The 20,055-nt window shown below is 43.9% G+C and overlaps 1 protein-coding gene across 2 annotated transcripts in view; it reads right to left on the minus strand.

Annotated features, from left to right (window-relative positions):
• Positions 1 to 20,055, minus strand: part of NEDD9 (neural precursor cell expressed, developmentally down-regulated 9) — a 295,481-nt gene that overhangs the window by 97,865 nt on the left and 177,561 nt on the right. Inside the window, exons 1-2 of one of the 2 annotated variants that reach the window (XM_079935497.1) lie at positions 16,126 to 16,489; positions 14,376 to 14,563 (exon numbers count right to left, since the gene is read on the minus strand). In XM_079935497.1, coding sequence (XP_079791623.1) covers positions 14,376 to 14,387 — 12 coding nt within the window. In that variant the 5' untranslated portion in view covers positions 14,388 to 14,563; positions 16,126 to 16,489. Of the gene's footprint in view, positions 1 to 14,375; positions 14,564 to 16,125; positions 16,490 to 20,055 lie in introns of those variants that run through there. The other variant, XM_079935496.1, reaches the window with a different exon arrangement.

Below are 20,055 nucleotides of genomic sequence, written 5' to 3' on the forward strand. Positions count from 1 at the left end.
GAGCCCAAAGATGAAGGGATCTTGGGCCTTGATGCCATCTTTGAGTCAATGAATTGACCAAACTTAGAACTACTCTCCTTCCAGAGTTATATCATGTGACATAGTAAATGTTCTGATTGTTTAAGCTACTTTTACGTGAGATTTCTGGTACTCAGCCAGCAGCCCAAAGTACCCTAATAAACTGTTCCAGCTGTTCATCTCAGTTAATCCAGTAATGAACCATAGAGATTAAAAATGTCATCTTAAGCCTCACAGCAGCTTTTGCTCACTCCCTCCTTGAAAATCTTTTAAAATTGGGCTTCCGTGTTACTGCGCTTTCCAGCTTTTTCCTCTGCCCCACTGGCTATCCCATTTCACTCTTTTCTTAGATTCTCCTCTTCTCGTTGGGACTCTTCTCTTTTCCAGCAAAGTCACCACGTGGGTGCCCTCACCCGGTGCCGTAAATGTCATTACCAGGCAGACGCTGATGCCCCACAAGTAAATCTCTAGCCCTGATCACTCCCCTGCTGCCCAGCCTTGTATATCCAGCCGCCTACTTGACCGGCCCCTTGGCCATCTAATGGGCAACCACAACTTCACGCGTCCGAAACAAAGTCTTGGGGTGCCCCCTCAACACTTCTTCTTCTCCAGGCTTCTACGTCTCAGTAAATGGCATCCTCTTTTTGCACAGGCCAAAGTATCGAAATCATACTTTACTCCTTTCTTATTCCACAACATGCAACACACACCCTACACCTAACTGTTTAACAAATGTTCCAAACATTCATTTCATTACCTCTTTTCACCACTGCTAGTCTAAGCCACAGAGCTCTCTGTCCTGAACCATAGCAACAGCTCTTTCTGGCTCCTGTGGCTTCTCTGGCCACCCTACAGTCTGCACTCGGCACATCAGACCCAATGATTTTTCTAGAATAAGTCAGATCTTGTTATTCCCCTGCTTAACCCCCCTGTGATTTCCCATTTCACTCTAAACACACTCAAAAGTCACTATGCTGGCCTACGATGCCCCGTATGATTTGGCCCCCAGACCCCACTTCAACTATCTCTTTACTGCAACCATATGGGCCTCTTTTATTTTCCTTGAACATGTTTTCTTTTCCTCGGGCCCATGTCTACCTTATAACCTTTGTGTTGACCACTCCCCATGTCTGGGATGTTCTTCTACCAGCTAGCCTCATGTCACATAACTCACTAATTTTTTTTTATTAAAGTATAGTTGATTTACAATATTATATTAGTTTCAGGTGTACAACATAGTGATTCAACATTTTTATAGATTATACTCATTTAAAGTTATTACGAAATATTGGCTCTGTTCCCCGTGCTGTACAAGATATCCCTGTAACTTATTTATTTTATACATAGTAACTTGTGCCTCTGAATCCCCTACTCCTATCTTGCCCCTCCCCCCTTCCCTCTTCCCATTTGTAACCACTAGTTTTTTCTCTATAACTGACACCACTCACTTTCTTCAGGTCTTCACTGAACTGCCACCGCCTCAGAAAGAACACTCGACCAAAACTTAACACTTTAAAACTTTAGAACTTAACTTTAACACTGCCAGAACGTTAACACTCTTCAACACTCTGCCAAACTAGCATTTCTTTTCATTCTCCATCTCTTTACCCCGCTTTATTTTTATTCGTATAATGTCCCACTCCTTGACAGTCAATTACATATGTGTTTGCTTATTACCTGTCTCTCTGACTTGAATATAAGCTCTGTGGGAGCAGGAATTTTGTTTTGTTCACTGCTACATCTCCACTTTAAACAACACCTGGCTGTGTAAGATTTGCTGAATGAATGAATGGCTCAAATCCATTATCCCTTTATTGTATAGCAGAGAGCTTAAGTGGAATCTTAGGTTACAGAGAGAGGGAAAAAGGCAGCTAGGATTAGGACCCAAACCTTTACTCTTCTGGTCCAGGGCTCTTTCTATTACTTTATACTGTCACATACCTGAATAAGTTAATGATTATTTTTCCTTCAAAGGTAATTTGTGATTGTATAGGGAACAAAGTCATCAAGCACAGAAATGGGTTTCCAGTTGGGCAGTTTGCGTCAGCAAGCCAGGAGGGAGATTATGTGTGCATGTGTGTGTGTACGTGCACGCGTGTGCAGTGGTGGAGGGTAGGAGTGCTGGGTGACAAGAGGTGCAAAGAGTCTTCCTGGACTTGGATATCATATCACACCACAAAACCAGTCTAGTATCGTAACCTGGACCCTTCTTTACCCTATAGCAAGTAGATGCGTCTTCATGAAGGAGTTAGCTTTCTAAGGATTTTAAAAGCAATAAGAGGAAAAGAAATGCAACATCCAGATTGTAGAATGGGGAGTCTGTGTTCAGCTGAGAAAATTAAGGAAGACCTAAAGAAGTGGAGAGATATGAGGTCTTCATGGATCAAAACATTCATTATTGGTAAGATGTGAACTCTCCCTAAATTGATTTATAGACTCAGCACCATCTCAATCAAAAGCTCAGTGGGTTGTTTTTTTTTTGTAGAAATTGACAAACTGATTCTAAATCTCATATGGAAATACAAAGGACCTAGAATAGCAAAAACGAAATAAAACAAACAATATTTTAAAAACAAACAAACAAAAAGATAAAAGAGGAACAAAGTTGGAGGACTAATGCTGCTTGACCTCAAGGCTTATAAGGTACACTATTCAAGCTTCAAGATAGACCAATAGATCAATGGAACAAATACATATATAGGCAACTGATTTTTGATAAAGGTGCAAAGAAACTTTAGTGGGGAGACGTGGTCTTCCCAACAAATGGTGTTGGTACAATTAGATATCCACATAAAAAAACGAACTTCAATCTATACATTCCATCATATAAATATTAACTCAAAATGGACCAGAGAGACATGTAAAGCCAAAAACTATAAAACTTCTGGAAGAAGATGTAGGAGAAAATGTTTGTGACCTTGGGTTAGGTAAAGATTTCTTAGACACCACGCCAAAAGCACAATCCATAAAAGAACAAATTACTAAATAAGACGTCATCAAAATTTAAAATGTCTGCTCTTCCAAAGACAATGTTAACAGAATGAAAAGGCAAGCCAAAGCCTGGAAGAAAATGTTCACAATACAGATATCTGACCAAATAATTACATCTAGAATTGATAAGAAACCCTAAAAACTCAACAATAAGAAAACAATCTGTTAAAACTTGACAAAATATATGAAGAGACATGTTATTAAAGAAGACATATAGATGACAAATAAACACATGAAAAGATGTTCAACATCATTTGTCATTAGGGAAATGCTAAGTAAAACCACGGTAAAATACCACTATACAGCTATTTGAATGGCTAAAATTAAAAGAAAAATATGACTGTACCAAAATGTTGGCAAGTGTTGTAGGAACTGGAACTCTCATATACTGCTGACGGGACTGTAAAATGGTACAACCACTTTGGAACCCAGTTTGTCAGTTTCTTAGAAAGTTAGGCATAGACTTACCATATGACCTATTCCTTCCTTCCTAGGTATTTATTTAACCAAAAGAGAAGAAAACACATATCTATGCAAAGATTTTAATTTTGCTGAGTAAAGGGAGCCAGAGAAAAGGGTATGTACTATATGCTTCATTTATATAAATTTCTAGGAATTGCAAACTAATGTGCAATGGCAGATGGGAGATCAATGGTTTTCTGGGATGGGAGTAGGAAGGGGCAGAGGTGGGATTATAAAGAAGCATGAGGAATTGGGGGAGGGGTGATGGATATGTTCGTTATCTTGGTTTTAGTGATGGTTTTTACAGCTGTATGTGTATGTCAACATTATCAAAACTTACAGTTTAACTATGTGTAGTTTATTGTATGCCAATTATACTTCAATAAAGCTGTTTAAAAAAAACCAAGTAGTTAACATCTGTGGAGATAGGTTTATACGTGTGTGACAAGCTGGCATGACGTCACAGAGTATACAAACCCTTCTCCCTAGACACACAGGAAGACAGACAGGCAGACAGACAGAAACACGTACACACACTAATAAAACACCTGTAGAGACTAGGGATAATGCTCTCGAGTTTTCAGGCCATATTCTTTATCCCCTGCAACTCTGCACTTTATGTACTGTCCTATATATCCCTGAGGTTCGGTAGTAGAACCTTCTGACTTTATTTTCACTTCAACAGGTTTGTGTAAAATCTAAAGCCTGGAGTGCACAAGATTCCAGACAGAGCTGTGGGGTGGAGAATGGAGACGGACCTACTGTATAGCAGTAGGGAGAAGGGACAAGGGTTAGATGCTAACCCACCCCCCAGCCGGTGAGAGGTGCCACTCAACCTTTCAGTTTCTGGAAGCTGAACTTTGTAATGAGCTGTCACTGTATTTATCACCTAACAATTACTGCAATTGGATAAGGTGAGAAAAAACCTGGAAAACATTACCTGTCAATGACCTTAGTACCTTCGATGAAGCTGTCTACGGTGGGGTCCCAGATGTAATTGAAAATCAGTGTGTAGCCTGTTAAAATGGTTCAGGTTCTTTCCATCCCTTCACTCTGTGGACTGTTTCTGGCTTACAATATGGCAATTGTTTTGTCAGATCACTAAAGACACTCATATTATTAGAACATCTTGATCTTGACTTTATCTACGTTTCAGTCAAAATGGCACGAGGCTGGCTCAGCTGCAGTTCCAGAGGCGTGTAGAGTGAGCCTGAGCTGTTGCTGGGTAACATTACTGCCTGCCCAGGTGCACCCCATAAGGTGATGTTTACCTTGACGTATATACCATGGTCTAAGGTCAGTTAGGTTCATAAAACTGATGTCGTTGGCATGCTCAAGGTGGAACTGGCTCACAGCATCAGATGTAGTTAGAGTGATTTAAAATAATAAATACAACTGGCAAGTAGACCAGAAAGTTTTGAGGCAGCTCTGTCAGGAGGCTCACTACATGAGGGGCCAAATTATGACAAGGTTGCTTGGTGTCCACAGAACCATAAAAAAAAAAAAAAGGCTCTTAATTGGTCTTAGGATGTTACCGTCAATGGTTTGAGGCACTTCTGCCCACAACAGGGATGGTTTCATCAAGAGAACCATAATGCTTTGGTCAACACCGCCAAGACTGTGTCTTCCCTAGATGCTTCACGTTCATGGGCTCTGCCACCCAGAGGGCTTCTGTGACACCCTGATTCTTTTCACTGCTTCCTTGGCTAACCAACTCCTGTTTACACAGCCTTCATCCAAACAGGCAAGATGCAGCCAGTTGGTTTTCTACTCACTAACTACCCCAGGATCTGTGGGGCTGAAGGCTGAGATGCTCCCATACACCTTCTATTTTATACACAGTGGGATAGTTTCTTGGCGCACTTGCACAGCTGGCTAATTATATCCTTCCTGTTGTTGCCAGTTTGTATGCATTTTATCCGTGCATTTTACTAGTTTCACTCTGAAAGCGACCTTATTTCCAAGTTCCTTAAAGACACCTAACTAGCCTGCCTCCACCTTTCCCGCTCCCCACACTGACCACTGATTTGAGTTCAAGCTTTGCCAACAAACCCAATCCCCTCACTGTCTTACTAAGATGGCCATGATATTTCCCCAACTCGCAAGAACAGTTTTTTTTTTAAAGAAGGGGAGCAGTGAGCATGGAAAATAGAGAATGAGGGACTTCCCTGGTGTCTCAGTGGTTAAGAATCCACCTGCCAATGCAGGGGACATGGGTTCGAGCCCTGGTCCGGGAACATCCCATATGCTGCAGAGAAACTAACCCCGTGTGCCCATGTGCTGCAACTATTGAAGCCCACATGCCTAGAGGCCGTGCTCCGCAGCAAGAGAAGCCACTGCAATGAGAAGCCTGTGCACCGCAACGAAGAGTAGCCCCCGCTCGCCACAACTAGGGAAAGCCCGCGCACAGCAAAGGAGACCCAATGCAGCCAAAAAAAAAAAGAAAATAGAGAATGAGGTAGAAAGAGTGTAAAATAAAGGCGCATGTAAGTAAATTTTGTACTATTTTTAGTATCTGATCTGTAAACCTGGAAATGTGATTGTATTTTGGCTAAAGTAATATAATTGGCACTGCCAGAAATCTAATTCCTATTATTATTGTTACTTGATTTTATGTGATAATGTTTAGAGTAAATCAGCACCATAATTTCCAGCCAAGTGGCTGCTATTATTTTTATTTCTTTTCCCTCCCTTGCTATTATGGTGGTGGAGGGGAGACCTCAGAATGTTAAATAGTTTGACTAAGATTCTTAGAGAAACTAAGAGAACTAATGTGCAGCCTTTAACTCCTCAGTGTCAGGTTTCCAGATGAGAATGTTAAAATTCAGGCAAAAAAATCCAGATATAGAACCTGTGTGAAGGTGAAGTCAGAATTTTAAAAAACAGTTGTATAACTAACTGAGTGTTCCATAGACATGCAGATGGTCAGAGGTGTGGCCAAGGTTTACCCAGATTTCCACACGGGAGTTCTTTCCACGAGTGAAGCACTGCTCTCCAGACAACTTTCAGAACCTGACAAGGAGACCAACCTTCCCTGGGCCCACTTTCTCATTCTTCTCCAGGTGTTTTTTGGAAGGCTCTGTGTCTTCTCATGTTCGATTTCAACCATGAGGAGGACATCAAGGCGTCTTTTCCGCGAGACAATGTGATGGTTGTAAACCAGGCTGGCACCATCCAGAATTTCTCTTCCTATAAACTCCGTGTCTCCACCCTTTAAGTTCTCTTGACAGAACCAAGTACAAACACAAGCCCTAATAGGTGACTTTGGCCTCCGAATAAAGCATTACATGGTATTCTGCTTCTATTTTTCTTGACTTTCCGCAAAGTAATTTTATATCCCTAAGGAGCCAAGAGGCATTTCCTGTAATTAGGGTTGAGACCGGCACTTGCTCCCTGAAACAGTCATCTGTCCAGCTCTCAGACTGAGGGGACTGTGCTGGAATTGTGGGTTCAGAGCAGGGTGGTCATAGTCTTCCTCACGCTGGAGTCCTGGATAGAAGGTTCTAGAAACAATGCTCCGGCTTTATCTTGAGATTTTATGAGTCCTTTTTCACATTAATTGGAAGCAAGAGGAATGGGTAGGAGGCCTCTTGGCCAGCACTGAACTGAGCTGTCACTGATTAGCTGTGTGTAGCTTATGTTCTCTGGGTCTTCGTTGCCTCAACTGAAAAAAAACTTGAAAGGATTGAAAGCAAGGGGCATTTAAGGACTCTCTGAGGCAAACACTACTATCATCTTTGCACTTCTTAGTTCTCAGCCTTCTTTGGGCCAGTAGCATGCTGGTAGAAGCAATTTACTCCACTTTCCCGGCCTGCTCCCTAAAAGGTCCCACACCGTCTCTCTTCTTATCTAAGCTGCTGGAAGGCAGAGACCCTGAGATGTTAGGGCCACATGGTGGAAAACCCAGATTCCTGAAGAGAGCTGCCCAAGAAAGCCACGGACTATCACAGGAGAGAGGGCTGAACTGTATTGTGCTAAACCACCAAAATTACAGGGTTTACTTGTTACAGCAGCTCACTGCAACGCTACGCTGACTAGTGTGTTCTTCCAGCTCTGTTGTGTCTGAGGAATGGCAAGTATAGGACAGAGGCAGAAAGAGATGTGAACATGGGAGGGACGCACTAGATGTAAACCTACTGTTTCCTTGGATATCATTCTCAAGGATGCTTCTCTCAAAGAGCCAGTGAAAAGACAGAGAGGGCTGTGGATAATACTTAAAGCATAGGGGATGCATGGTTCTTTATGGTGTAACGGTGACTCTGTGTGTGTTACAAGGCCCTGGTCAAACCCGGAGAAATATTTTTAAAAAGAGAATAAAGGACGATTGTGGGAAAATGACGACAGAAACCTCCTTCATCAATAAGAGAACTCAGAATAGGGCTAAGGACAAAAAGCTCACTGATTCCCACACTCGTGATGTTTGTGTGGAGATGGTGAATATAGAGTCACCTCAGACTTCTTAGTGATTGTGGTATTTTTGTTGTGTTCTTCTAGAACTTTTTTTTTTGTCCTATGGAAAGTGATTAGGTCTGGGTGGCTACTGATCATTTGGGGAAAACAGACTGTTCTTCCCATGTTCTTAGTCTAATCTCTTTTCAGAATGGATTCCCACAGATAGCGTTTTCATCTTATTTTTACTGAGCGAAAGTACCATTTTCAAGAAACCCCCAAAGCTTCATATTTTCGAATAAATGGGACCTCTCTATGGGAAAAGAAAGCCACAGAAGACAGTGGGAAACCACGTGGCCCCGTGTTAAATCAGGGGAAACGTCTGGTAGGGATAAGAAACCTGGTCCAAGCTCAGGGGTCACTTTCTGTGTTCCGGCTCCTGTTTACTTTCTGGACCTAAGTCAGGTGTTTCTTTGACAGTGTAATTTCTGCAGTGCCTCTGGGCTCTGTGATCCATAATCAAACGCAGTAAACCTTCAGCGATCCCATCCAGGGGAGCTCAATTTGACTTGATTTAGATGAGAAAGTTAAATCTCTGACCAGGCATGTTTCTTTGCAGGCACAGCGACTCTTACACCTGCAGGACACTTCATCTTGGAATATGCTTCCCATTTTCCAGACAAGCTCAGGGGATCCGCGTCCCCCAATAAAATTCCTGTCTGCACCAAATTGCCTTATAGTAGTGATTTATACCTCAATAAAACTACATCTTGAAAAGGAGAATTGGTTTGATTGTATAACTGACATAATTTACGCATGTTTTAGTTTTGGAATAGACTTGGTATTTATGCAAGGGGGAGAGGTCTTTGTGATGTGATGTGTATTTCCACATTGACAGAACTGGAAAGAAGTATCCTCAGGCACCTTTAGGTCACACCAGAATTTGAGAAACATCCTCCTTCGAGTTAGGAGATCAAACCTCTCTTTCTGGCTTGTAACCAGTTGTCACCGACTAACTATCTGCTGAAAGAAAGGGAAGGGGGCAAATGCTTTTTGGATCACTTCTTTGTATGAAACATTATGCTACACGCTCTAAGTATACATTTTTTATTTAAATCTTTCAACAGTCTAACAAAGTTGGCATTATTACCCTCATTTTGCAGAGGAGAAATCGGAGGTTGAGAGAGGGTAAGAAATGTTAGTAAATAGTGGGGCAGAGATTTGAACCCAGATCTTTCTGGCTCCAAAGAGCATCCATCCTTTTCCCACTAAGCCACTCACTCACTCACCATCCTGCTCGGCTTCCTCTACGTGTCCAGAATTGGGCTCAATGTTTTAGGGTTCAGAATAGGTCACCTTTTAACCTACTTAGAGACCTAATGAGAAATTTCTTAAGAAGATGATGGTAAATTCTTCCATGCACTTAGGGAACTTCTGTTCACGTGTATGGCTGTGGACACTGCAGTGCACTGACCAGAAGCCCCACTTGAGACCGAGCCATCATTCTGTCAACGTCTGAAGACTCGGCCACTGGCAGCTCTCCACCGAGCCCTCCTGAGATCGTCCTCAACCGAAGACAGCCTCTCAGGCAGGTCATGCCTCCTCCCTGGGGCAGCCCACGTCCTGTGACTAGTCGACCCCTTTGCCTTGGTTCCGGACAAGTCTGAAGGGCCACCCCAGAGGGTCTGTGTGATGAGCCGGGGCCTCTATTGTGACGGCACTGCGGTCCAGCTCTCCCTCTGCTTAATCCTGCTTCCTTTGCTGCTCGTATGTGTTCCTGAGAGCACTCCCTGTAACCCCTTGCACATCAGTCTCCATCTTTCCAGAGTTTGCTTCTCTGGGAACTCGACCTGTGAGGTTGTTAAATCAAATTTGTCCTGTGGATAAATAATGCTTATGTTTAGTCAATTAATGGGCTCATGTCCCCCTCCAAATTCATAGGTTGAAGTCCCAACTCCCCATATCTCAGAATGTGACTGTGTCTGGAGATAAGGTCTTTAAAGAGGTGATTCAGGTTAAATGAGGTCGTTAGAGTGGATGCTACTCCAATAAGACTGGTGTCCTTATAAGAAGAGATCAGGACACAGGCACACACGGAGGGGAGACCGTGTGAGGACACGGGGAGAAGACAGCCAACTACCGGCCAAGGAGCGAGGCCTGAGAAGAAACCACACCTGCTGACAGCTTGACCCTGGACTTTCTGCCTTCAGAACGTTGAGAACATACAGTCCTGTCGCATCCCCTGGGCTGCAGAGCTCTGTAATGGCGGCCCCAGCAGACTCATAAAGGCAGATTTCGAGGCGCTTCTTCGTTTCCGTCCCTATTCTTCCATCTTTACGCTCAAGGAACACCCAGAAATCTGAACAGGTTAAACGGTCTTTTAGATGCAAGGAGGTAAGGTAATAAGTCTCAGTAGACAGTTTTCATATTCTCTAAAATATGTTGAAATAATCTTTTTTTTTTTTCTTTTTTTTTTTGCGGTACGCGGGCCTCTCACTGTTGTGGCCTCTCCCGTTGCGGAGCACAGGCTCCGGACGCGCAGGCTCAGCGGCCATGGCTCACGGGCCCAGCCGCTCCGCGGCATGTGGGATCTTCCCGGACCGGGGCACGAACCCGTGTCCCCTGCATCGGCAGGCGGACTCTCAACCACTGCGCCACCAGGGAAGTCCGAAATAATCATATTTTTAAATCGGTGTAAGAGGAGTATGTGAACGACCGCATTTCGTTGCATTTCCCTTTTAGGACAGTCATCAGAAGCCTGTAAGTCCTCCGTGTGACACCTGTGTCGGGCCTGGAGTGAACTTATATTTCGTGGGAAAAGGACGCCATTTTCAAGTTCCGTCAGTCAGCACTTTTCTGGCCCTCTGTGAAGCAAGGGGTCAGCGTGGCTTTTCTTCTTTAGGTACTCCCTAACAGACCATGTCCACTGCCAGCTTCCTGCCTTCGTACAGAGGGAAAGACTAAGGAATGCCAAAGAAAATGCTTTGCAGTTTAAGACATTTTTCTTTCAGTTTTTCCAAGCCAGCCTTTGTATCTTCCCCAGCAGTGCATCAGGGAACGTTTAACTACAAGCTTTCTAAAAATGAAACAAAAAGAAGCTGCAGATTCCTGTGGTGTAAACACCCCCATTATGGCTGGCATCAGGCTACCGAGGTGGGAGTGCACCGTGGGTCTGCGGGCCGGACCAGCTGCCTTCACATGTGCCGATTCCCGCTGTACGGCAGAAGAAGGTCGTCCGCTGGCGACCCTCAGCTGGCCCTCCAGGTGGCCCTCCAGGTGGGGCCTGTGTTCTCCACTTTCTCCTCAGGGCTTGACATTTTCATGGTTACCTCAGGGCTTGCTGTTATTTGCGGAGCTTTATTTTGTAAGGGGCTTTCTTTTAAGAGTATCTATGAATGGAGCACAGGTCTCCCCAAATGATGTTTCTGGCCATGGACTCACGGTGTCTCCATTGCTTCTCCTAGAACCAGAAAACCGCAGCCCGAGGGGTCTCAGGAGAACAGCCACGTCAGCCTAAGGTCGACTCTTAAAGGCCCATTCTCTCTCCAGGCCTTTCCTTACTCTCTGCTTCCCCCATCTTCCCCCTCTAGTGGTTTCCTTTAGCTGCAGAGACTGTTTTTTCTTCTGTGCTCTGGAGCTCCAGGTCTCATTGGAGGGCTTGGTTTGTACCAAACACAACTCTTAAGCTATTTACATACTTCATCACCAAAACATCCCCTCAAGGTAGGTGCTATTCTCACCCCCACTTTATAGATGAAGAAACTGAGGCACAGAGAGGTTAAGTAACCTGTCCTACTACTGTCAGTGGCAGGGCTGGGATTCAAATCTGGCAGTATGGCTTCACGGCCATATGTTTAACCAGCACACTGCCCCACAAACAGCAGTAGGAATATAGCCTTAGGAAGCGCTGACAACTGGGAATAAATGCTCCTTTTTAATAGGAGATACTAGCAATTGCCCAATAGTTACATTCTACGTAGTCTAGTATACAGTTACATGTACGTGTGCGTGTGTATGGACTAGAGGGAAACACTACCCAGAAGGGACACTACCCTTAAAGGACCCTTGGACTCTGAACATAGATAATTCCAAAGCAAATTGAGGATTCCAGGAGGTAGGACTGTCCGGTTTTCAGGTCTAGGGCACCAGAAGTTGAGAAGCAACATGTATTTGAAATACCACGGAGCTAATATTCACTGCAGGGACTCAAATGAAATGAAATACTGACTTGCTTTAGAGAATGCTATCTCCCCTCCCTCGCTCTCCCTCTCTCTCTCCCTCTTCCTTCCTTCCTTCCTTCCTTCTTTCCTTCCTCTGTTTTTTTTCTCAGTTTAGTAAAACTGGCTGAGTAGGTATAAAAAAATGAGAAGAGGTGATGCTTGTTTCTCCAAAGAAGATATACAGACTGCCAACAAACACATGAAAGAATGCTCAACATCACTAATCATTAGAGAAATGCAAATCAAAACTACAATGAGATATCATCTCACACCAGTCAGAATGGCCATCATCAAAAAATCTACAAACAATAAATGCTGGAGAGGGTGTGGAGAAAAGGGAACACTCTTGCACTGCTGGTGAGAATGTGAATTGGTACAGCCACTATGGAGAACAGTATGGAGGTTCCTTAAAAAACTAAAAATAGAACTACCATACGACCCAGCAATCCCACTACTGGGCATATACCCTGAGAAAACCATAATTCAAAAAGAGTCATGTACCATAATGTTCACTGCAGCTCTATTTACAACAGCCAGGATATGGAAGCAACCTAGGTGTCCATCAACAGATGAATGGATAAAGAAGATGTGGCACATATATACAATGGAATATTACTCAGCCATAAAAAGAAACGAAATTGAGCTATTTGTAATGAGGTGGACAGACCTAGAGTCTGTCATACAGAGTGAAGTAAGTCAGAAAGAGAAAGACAAATACCGCATGCTAACACATATGTATGGAATTTAAGGGAAAAAAAGACATGAAGAACCTAGGGGTAAGACAGGAATAAACACACAGACCTACTAGAGAACGGACTTGATGATATGGGGAGGGGGAAGGGTAAGCTGTGACAAAGTGAGAGAGTGGCATGGACATATATACACTACCAAACGTAAGGTAGATAGCTAGTGGGAAGCAGCCACATAGCACAGGGAGATCAGCTCGGTGCTTTGTGACCACCTGGAGGGGTGGGATAGGGAAAGTGGGAGGGAGGGAGACGCAAGAGGGAAGAGATATGGGAACATATGTATATGTATAACTGATTCACTTTGTTATAAAGTGGAAACTAACAAACCATTGTAAAGCAATTATACTCCAATAAAGATGTTAAAAAAAAAAAGAAGTTAATATTCACACTGAATGACTTGAGGAATCACAAATAAATGTAATCTGCTCCAGTTTGAATTCATACTTTGGTTTGGTTGAAGCCTCAAAATGGCCAATTCTGTGACAGATTTTTGTCATAGAATCCTAAGACTAGGAGGAATTTTTAAGGGATCATTACTTTAAAACACTACAGTGATATGACAATCTTACTGGTTTTTAAAGGCTTCCAGGAAAATCCTTTTATTACTTACCAAAATGTTTTAAGAAAACATTTGTCATTTTGCATAACTTACAGCCTTTCTCTGTAAATGAAATAGGGCCCTGTTTGGATTGACGGGGCTGCCTGGTGCTTTCTGATTTATGTTGGTGGTTAGTTCTCCACGTGACACACACAACGGATTACTGATCTCAACACATAAGGGAATTAACTTTCTTTCTGTCAAGCACAAGTTACTTTATGTGCACTTTCTCATTTCATCCTCAAGACAATCCTTCTATCACCATTTTATAAATTTGAAAACAGAGTTTCAAAAGCTTCCAGGAAGTGGCTCACACTCACATAGGAGAGAGGCTAAAGCCAGTTCTGTTCCCAAGGTCACCGCGCGAGGCCCCGCCGCCCGTCTCCAATAGAAAGCAATTAATAGGTGCAATTACACATCACTTCTCCTACTTAGCTTCCATGAAACCTTTAGGAAACCTTGGTCCGATAGGAGAGGTGACTCTTTTAACCCTAACCTCCACCCCAGGCCAAGGTGGTTTTCTTGGGGAATGGCTGAGCGGAAAAGGAATGGTTCAGAGATGACTGGCAGACAGAGAAAGGAGGCACCAGAGAACTGGCTAATCGGTAACCTAGGTGATCAGCTTTTGGAAGTTCAGAACTGTAACCTCCAGACCTGGGCACTAGTTACACTAGCTGGAACATTCTACCTCTATCCCACAAGACTGCTTCCCCTGAGATTTCTGAATGGAAGAGGATTTCCCGTGGGCATCAGCATCCCCATGTAAAAAGATTCACCTAACAGAGCAAAATCTGGTGGCCTAAAATCAACCTTTCAATTTCAAGTGTTAGTTGCAGTCCTGGGTGGGAAAGGAATGCCATTTGTATTACTGTTTCAAAGGAATTTGTCTGAGTTGAGTTGGACGAAAGAGACGCACACGAAATGCCTGGTGTTTTCATCACTACTCACCCTTGCCCACATTTTCCCAGGTGCTTCTGTCTGTTACGCCAAGGAATGTTGGAGCTCTGGGTCTTGAAAAGGACAATTCCAGTGTTTGAGTCGGCTGACCAGGTTCTTCTTTCTCATAACTCTGCTTAAGGAATACACGATGTTCTCAGGCCAGTGTATGACATTAAGGAATTCACAGCTTCCTGAGGCTGAAAAGAGAAGTTAAAAACAGTGGGTAGGGACTTCCCTGGTGGTGTAGTCGTTAAGAATCCGCCTGCCAATGCAGGGGACATGAGTTTGAACCCTAGTCCAGGGAGATCCCACATGTCGCAGAGCAACTAAGCCCGTGAGCCACAACTACTGAGCCTGCGCTCTAGAGCCCGCGAGCCACAACTACTGAAGTCCGTGCACCTAGAACCCGTGCTCCCCAACAAGAGAAGCCACCGCAATGAGAAGCCCGCGCACCACAGAGCAGCCTCCGCTCGCCGCAACTAGAGAAAGCCCACGCGCAGCAATGAAGACCCAACGCAGCCTGTAAACAAAACAAACAAACAAACAAGACACAGTGGGTAGACTCTGGCAGAGGCTGAGATGCTTTTCATCACTTAAGGGTGCCATCATAGCAGCTGGAAAAGCCAAACCTATATTAATGGAAGCCATCAGTTATTCACGCAGCCAAGGATAACATTTGTGGAGCTCATACTATGCATTAGCTGGAACTTTGAAGATGCATAAAGTATGGTCCCGTCCTCAAGGAGCCCACAGTCTAGGAAGGCAAACCAAACAGTACAGTCCTGTAAAACGTTACAGCAACTCTGGCAGAATACTAAGCGGGTCTGGTGAAGGCTCGAAGGAGGGAGAAGGTAAACTTTGGGTGGAGTCTTAAGTGATGGGTAGATGTCTGTCAGGTGTTTCTTACTGGGGCAAAATGGTAGAAATGAGTGATCTTTCACTGTCTGTAATCTACAACGTTAGTCCTCCTATTGATTTAACCTGTTTTCCTACCCCTCCACCCCACTGCCTCATCATCCTCCTTTAAACTCATCTAATATGTTGCCACTTTGATAATCTTGAAGCCACCAAATGTGCCTGGCTCCACTTCTCAGCAGCAGTTTGTGAAGGTCCCTGGAGCCATACGTGTCTCTTGTTTCCCAAAAATGAGGAAAACTGGCACTTTGGCAATGTGGCCTTTAAACAGCTTAGATGCAAAGCTCAGAAATTAGATTGGGAAAAAATATTGCCTGGGCTTTTGGTTGGTTAGTACTGGCCAGTTTTTCACTTCCCCTTCATCATCTCTCAGCCATAAGGTTCAGTTTTGGGATGAGGTGTGTATCTTTATGGACCGTAGTTGAAATATATATTCTTAGAGGACTTCCGGGAAGATGACGGAAGAGTAAGACGCGGAGGCCACCTTCCTCCCCACGGATACACCAGAAACACATCTACACGTGGAACAACTCCTACAGAACACCTACTGAACGCTGGCAGAAGACCTCAGACCTCCCAAAAGGCAAGAAACCCCCCATGTAACTGGTTAGGGCAAAAGAAAAAAATAAACAAAGACAAAAGGATAGGGACGGGTCCTGCACCAGCGGGAGGGAGCTGTGAAGGAGGAAAAGTGTCCACACACTAGGAAGCCCCTTCTCGGGCGGAGACTGCGAGTGGCGGAGTTGGGGAGCTTCGGAGCCGCGGAGGAGAGCACAGCAAAAGGGGTGCGGAGGGCAAAGCGGAGAGATTCCCGCACAGAGGATCAGGGCCGATCGGCACTCACCAGCCCGAGAGGCTTGTCTGCTCACCCGCCGGGGCGGGCGGGGCTGCGAGCTGAGGCTCCGGCTTCGGTCGGAGCGCAGGGAGAGGACTGGCGGCGTGAACACAGCCTGAAGGGGGTTAGTGCGCCATGGCTAGCCGGGAGGGAGTCCGGGGAAAAGTCTGGAGCTGCCGAAGAGGCAAGAGACTTTTTCTTCCCTCTTTGTTTCCTGGTGGCGAGGAGAGGGGATTGAGAGCGCTGCTTAAAGGGGCTCCAGAGACGGGCGCGAGCCGTGGCTAAAAGTGCGGACCCCAGAGACAGACATGAGACGCTAAGGCTGCTGCCGCCACCAAGAAGCCTGTGTGCGAACACAGGTCACTATCCACAACCCCCTTCCGGGGAGCCTGTGCAGCCCGCCACTGCCAGGGTCCCGGGATCCAGGGACAACTCCCCCGAGAGAACGCACGGCGCGCCTCAGGCTGGCGCAACGTCACGCTGGCATCTGCAACGTCACGCTGGCCTCTGCCGCCGCAGGCCCGCCCCGCACTCCGTGCCCCTCCCTCCCCCCGGCCTGAGTGAGCCAGAGCCTCCGAATCAGCGGCTCCTTTAACCCTGTCCTGTCTGAGCGAAGAACAGACGCCCTCTGGCGACCTACACACACAGGCAGGGCCAAATCCAAAGCTGAGCCCCTGGGAGCTGTGAGAACAAAGAAGAGAAAGGGAAATCTCTCCCAGCAGCCTCAGAAGCAGCGGATTAAAGCTCCACAATCAACTTGATGAACCCTGCATCTGTGGAATACATGAATAGACAACCAATCATCCCAAATTAAGGAGCCGTGTGGATGAAAGGCTCTTGGTGCTGCAGCCAGGAGTTAGTGCTGTGCCTCTGAGGTGGGAGAGCCAACTTCAGGACACTGGTCCACAAGAGGCCTCCCAGCTGCACATAATATCAAACGGCGAAAATCTCCCAGAGATCTCCATCTCAACGCCAGCACCCAGCTTCACTCAACGACCAGCAAGCTACAGTGCTGGACATCCTATGCCAAACAACTAGCAAGACAGGAACACAACCCCACCCATTAGCAGAGAGGCTGCCCAAAATCATAATAAGTCTACAGACACCCCAAAACACACCACCAGACGTGGACCCGCCCACCAGAAAGACAAGATCCAGCCTCATCCACCAGAACACAGGCACTAGTCCCCTCCACCAGGAAGCCTACACAACCCACTGAACCAACATTAGCCACTGGGGACAGACACAAAAAACAACGGAACTACGAACCTTCAGCCTGCAAAAAGGAGACCCCAAACACAGTAAGATAAGCAAAATGAAAAGACAGAAAAACACACAACAGACGAAGGAGCAAGATAAAAACCCACCAGACCTAACAAATGAAGAGAAAATAGGCAGCCTACCTGAAAAAGAATTCAGAATAATGATAGTAAAGATGATCCAAAATCTTGGAAATAGAATAGACAAAATGCAAGAAACATTTAACAAGGACCTAGAAGACCTAAAGATGAAACAAACAATGATGAACAACACAATAAATGCAATGAAAAATACTCTAGATGGGATCAATAGCAGAATAACTGAGGCAGAAGAACGGATAAGTGACCTGGAAGATAAAATAGTGGAAATAACTACTGCAGAGCAGAATAAAGAAAAAAGAATGAAAAGAACTGAGGACAGTCTCAGAGACCTCTGGGACAACATTAAACGCACCAACATTCGAATTATAGGGGTTCCAGAAGAAGAAGAGAAAAAGAAAGGGACTGAGAAAATATTTGAAGAGATTATAGTTGAAAACTTCCCTAATATGGGAAAGGAAATAGTTAATCAAGTCCAGGAAGCACAGAGAGTCCCATACAGGATAAATCGAAGGAGAAATACGCCAAGACACATATTAATCAAACTGTCAAAAATTAAATACAAAGAAAGCATATTAAAAGCAGCAAGGGAAAAACAACAAATAACACACAAGGGAATCCCCATAAGGTTAACAGCTGATCTTTCAGCAGAAACTCTGCAAGCCAGAAGGGAGTGGCAGGACATATTGAAAGTGATGAAGGAGAAAAACCTGCAACCAAGATTACTCTACCCAGCAGGGATCTCATTCAGATTTGATGGAGAAATTAAAACCTTTACAGACAAGCAAGAGCTGAGAGAGTTCAGCACCACCAAACCAGCTCTACAACAACTGCTAAAGGAACTTCTCTAGGCAAGAAACACAAAAGAAGGAAAAGACCTACAATAACGAACCCCAAACAATTAAGAAAATGGGAACATACATATCGATAATTACCTTAAATGTAAATGGACTAAATGCTCCCACCAAAAGACACAGATTGGCTGAATGGATACAAAAACAAGACCCATATATATGCTGTCTACAAAAGACCCACTTCAGACCTAGAGACACATACAGACTGAAAGTAAGGGGATGGAAAAAGGTTTCCATGCAAATGGAAACCAAAAGAAAGCTGGAGTAGCAATTCTCATATCAGACAAAATAGACTTTAAAATAAAGACTATTAGAAGAGACAAAGAAGGACACTACCTAATGATCAAGAGATCGATCCAAGAAGAAGATATAACAATTGTAAATATTTATGCACCCAACATAGGAGCACCTCAATATATAAGGCAAATACTAACAGCCATAAAAGGGGAAATCGACAGTAACACATTCATAGTAGGGGACTTGAACACCCCACTTTCACCAATGGACAGATCATCCAAAATGAAAATAAATAAGGAAATACAAGCTTTAAATGATACATTAAACAAGATGGACTTCATTGATATTTTTAGGACATTCCATCCAAAAACAACAGAATACACATTTTTCTCAAGTGCTCATGGAACATTCTCCAGGATAGATCATATCTTGGGTCACAAATCAAGCCTTGGTAAATTTAAGAAAATTGAAACTGTATCAAGTATCTTTTCCAACCACAATGCTATGAGACTAGATATCAATTACAGGAAAAGATCTGTAAAAAATACAAACACATGGAGGCTAAACAATACACTACTTAATAACGAAGTGATCACTGAAGAAATCAAAGAGGAAATCAAAAAATACCTAGAAACAAATGACAATGGAGACACGACAACTCAAAATCTATGGGATGCAGCAAAAGCAGTTCTAAGAGGGAAGTTGATACCAATACAATCCTACCTTAAGAAACAGGAAACATCTTGAATAAACAAGCTAACCTTGCACCTAAAGCAATTAGAGAAAGAAGAACAAAAAAACCCCAAAGTTAGCAGAAGGAAAGAAATCATAAAAATCAGATCAGAAATAAATGAAAAAGAAATGAAGGAAACAATAGCAAAGATCAATAAAACTAACAGCTGGTTCTTTGAAAGGATAAACAAAATTGATAAACCATTAGCCAGACTCATCAAGAAAAAAAGGGAGAAGACTCAAATCAATAGAATTAGAAATGAAAAAGGAGAAGTAACAACTGACACTGCAGAAATACAAAAGATCATGAGAGATTACTACAAGCAACTCTATGCCAATAAAATGGACAACCTGGAAGAAATGGACAAATTCTTAGAAAGGCACAACCTGCCAAGACTGAATCAGGAAGAAATAGAAAATATGAACAGACCAATCACAAGCACTGAAATTGAAACTGTGATTAAAAATCTTCCAACAAGCAAAAGCCCAGGACCAGATGGCTTCACAGGCGAATTCTATCAAACATTTAGAGAAGAGCTATCACCTATCCTTCTCAAACTCTTCCAAAATATAGCAGAGGGAGGAACACTACCAAACTCATTCTACGAGGCCACCATCACCCTGATACCAAAACCAGACAAGGATGTCACAAAGAAAGAAAACTACAGGCCAATATCACTGATGAACATAGATGCAAACATCCTCAACAAAATACTAGCAAACAGATTCCAACAGCACATTAAAAGGATCATACACCA

The sequence above is a fragment of the Stenella coeruleoalba genome (assembly GCF_951394435.1).
Source record: "Stenella coeruleoalba genome assembly, chromosome: 10".
NCBI classification, from domain to species: Eukaryota; Metazoa; Chordata; class Mammalia; order Artiodactyla; family Delphinidae; genus Stenella; species Stenella coeruleoalba.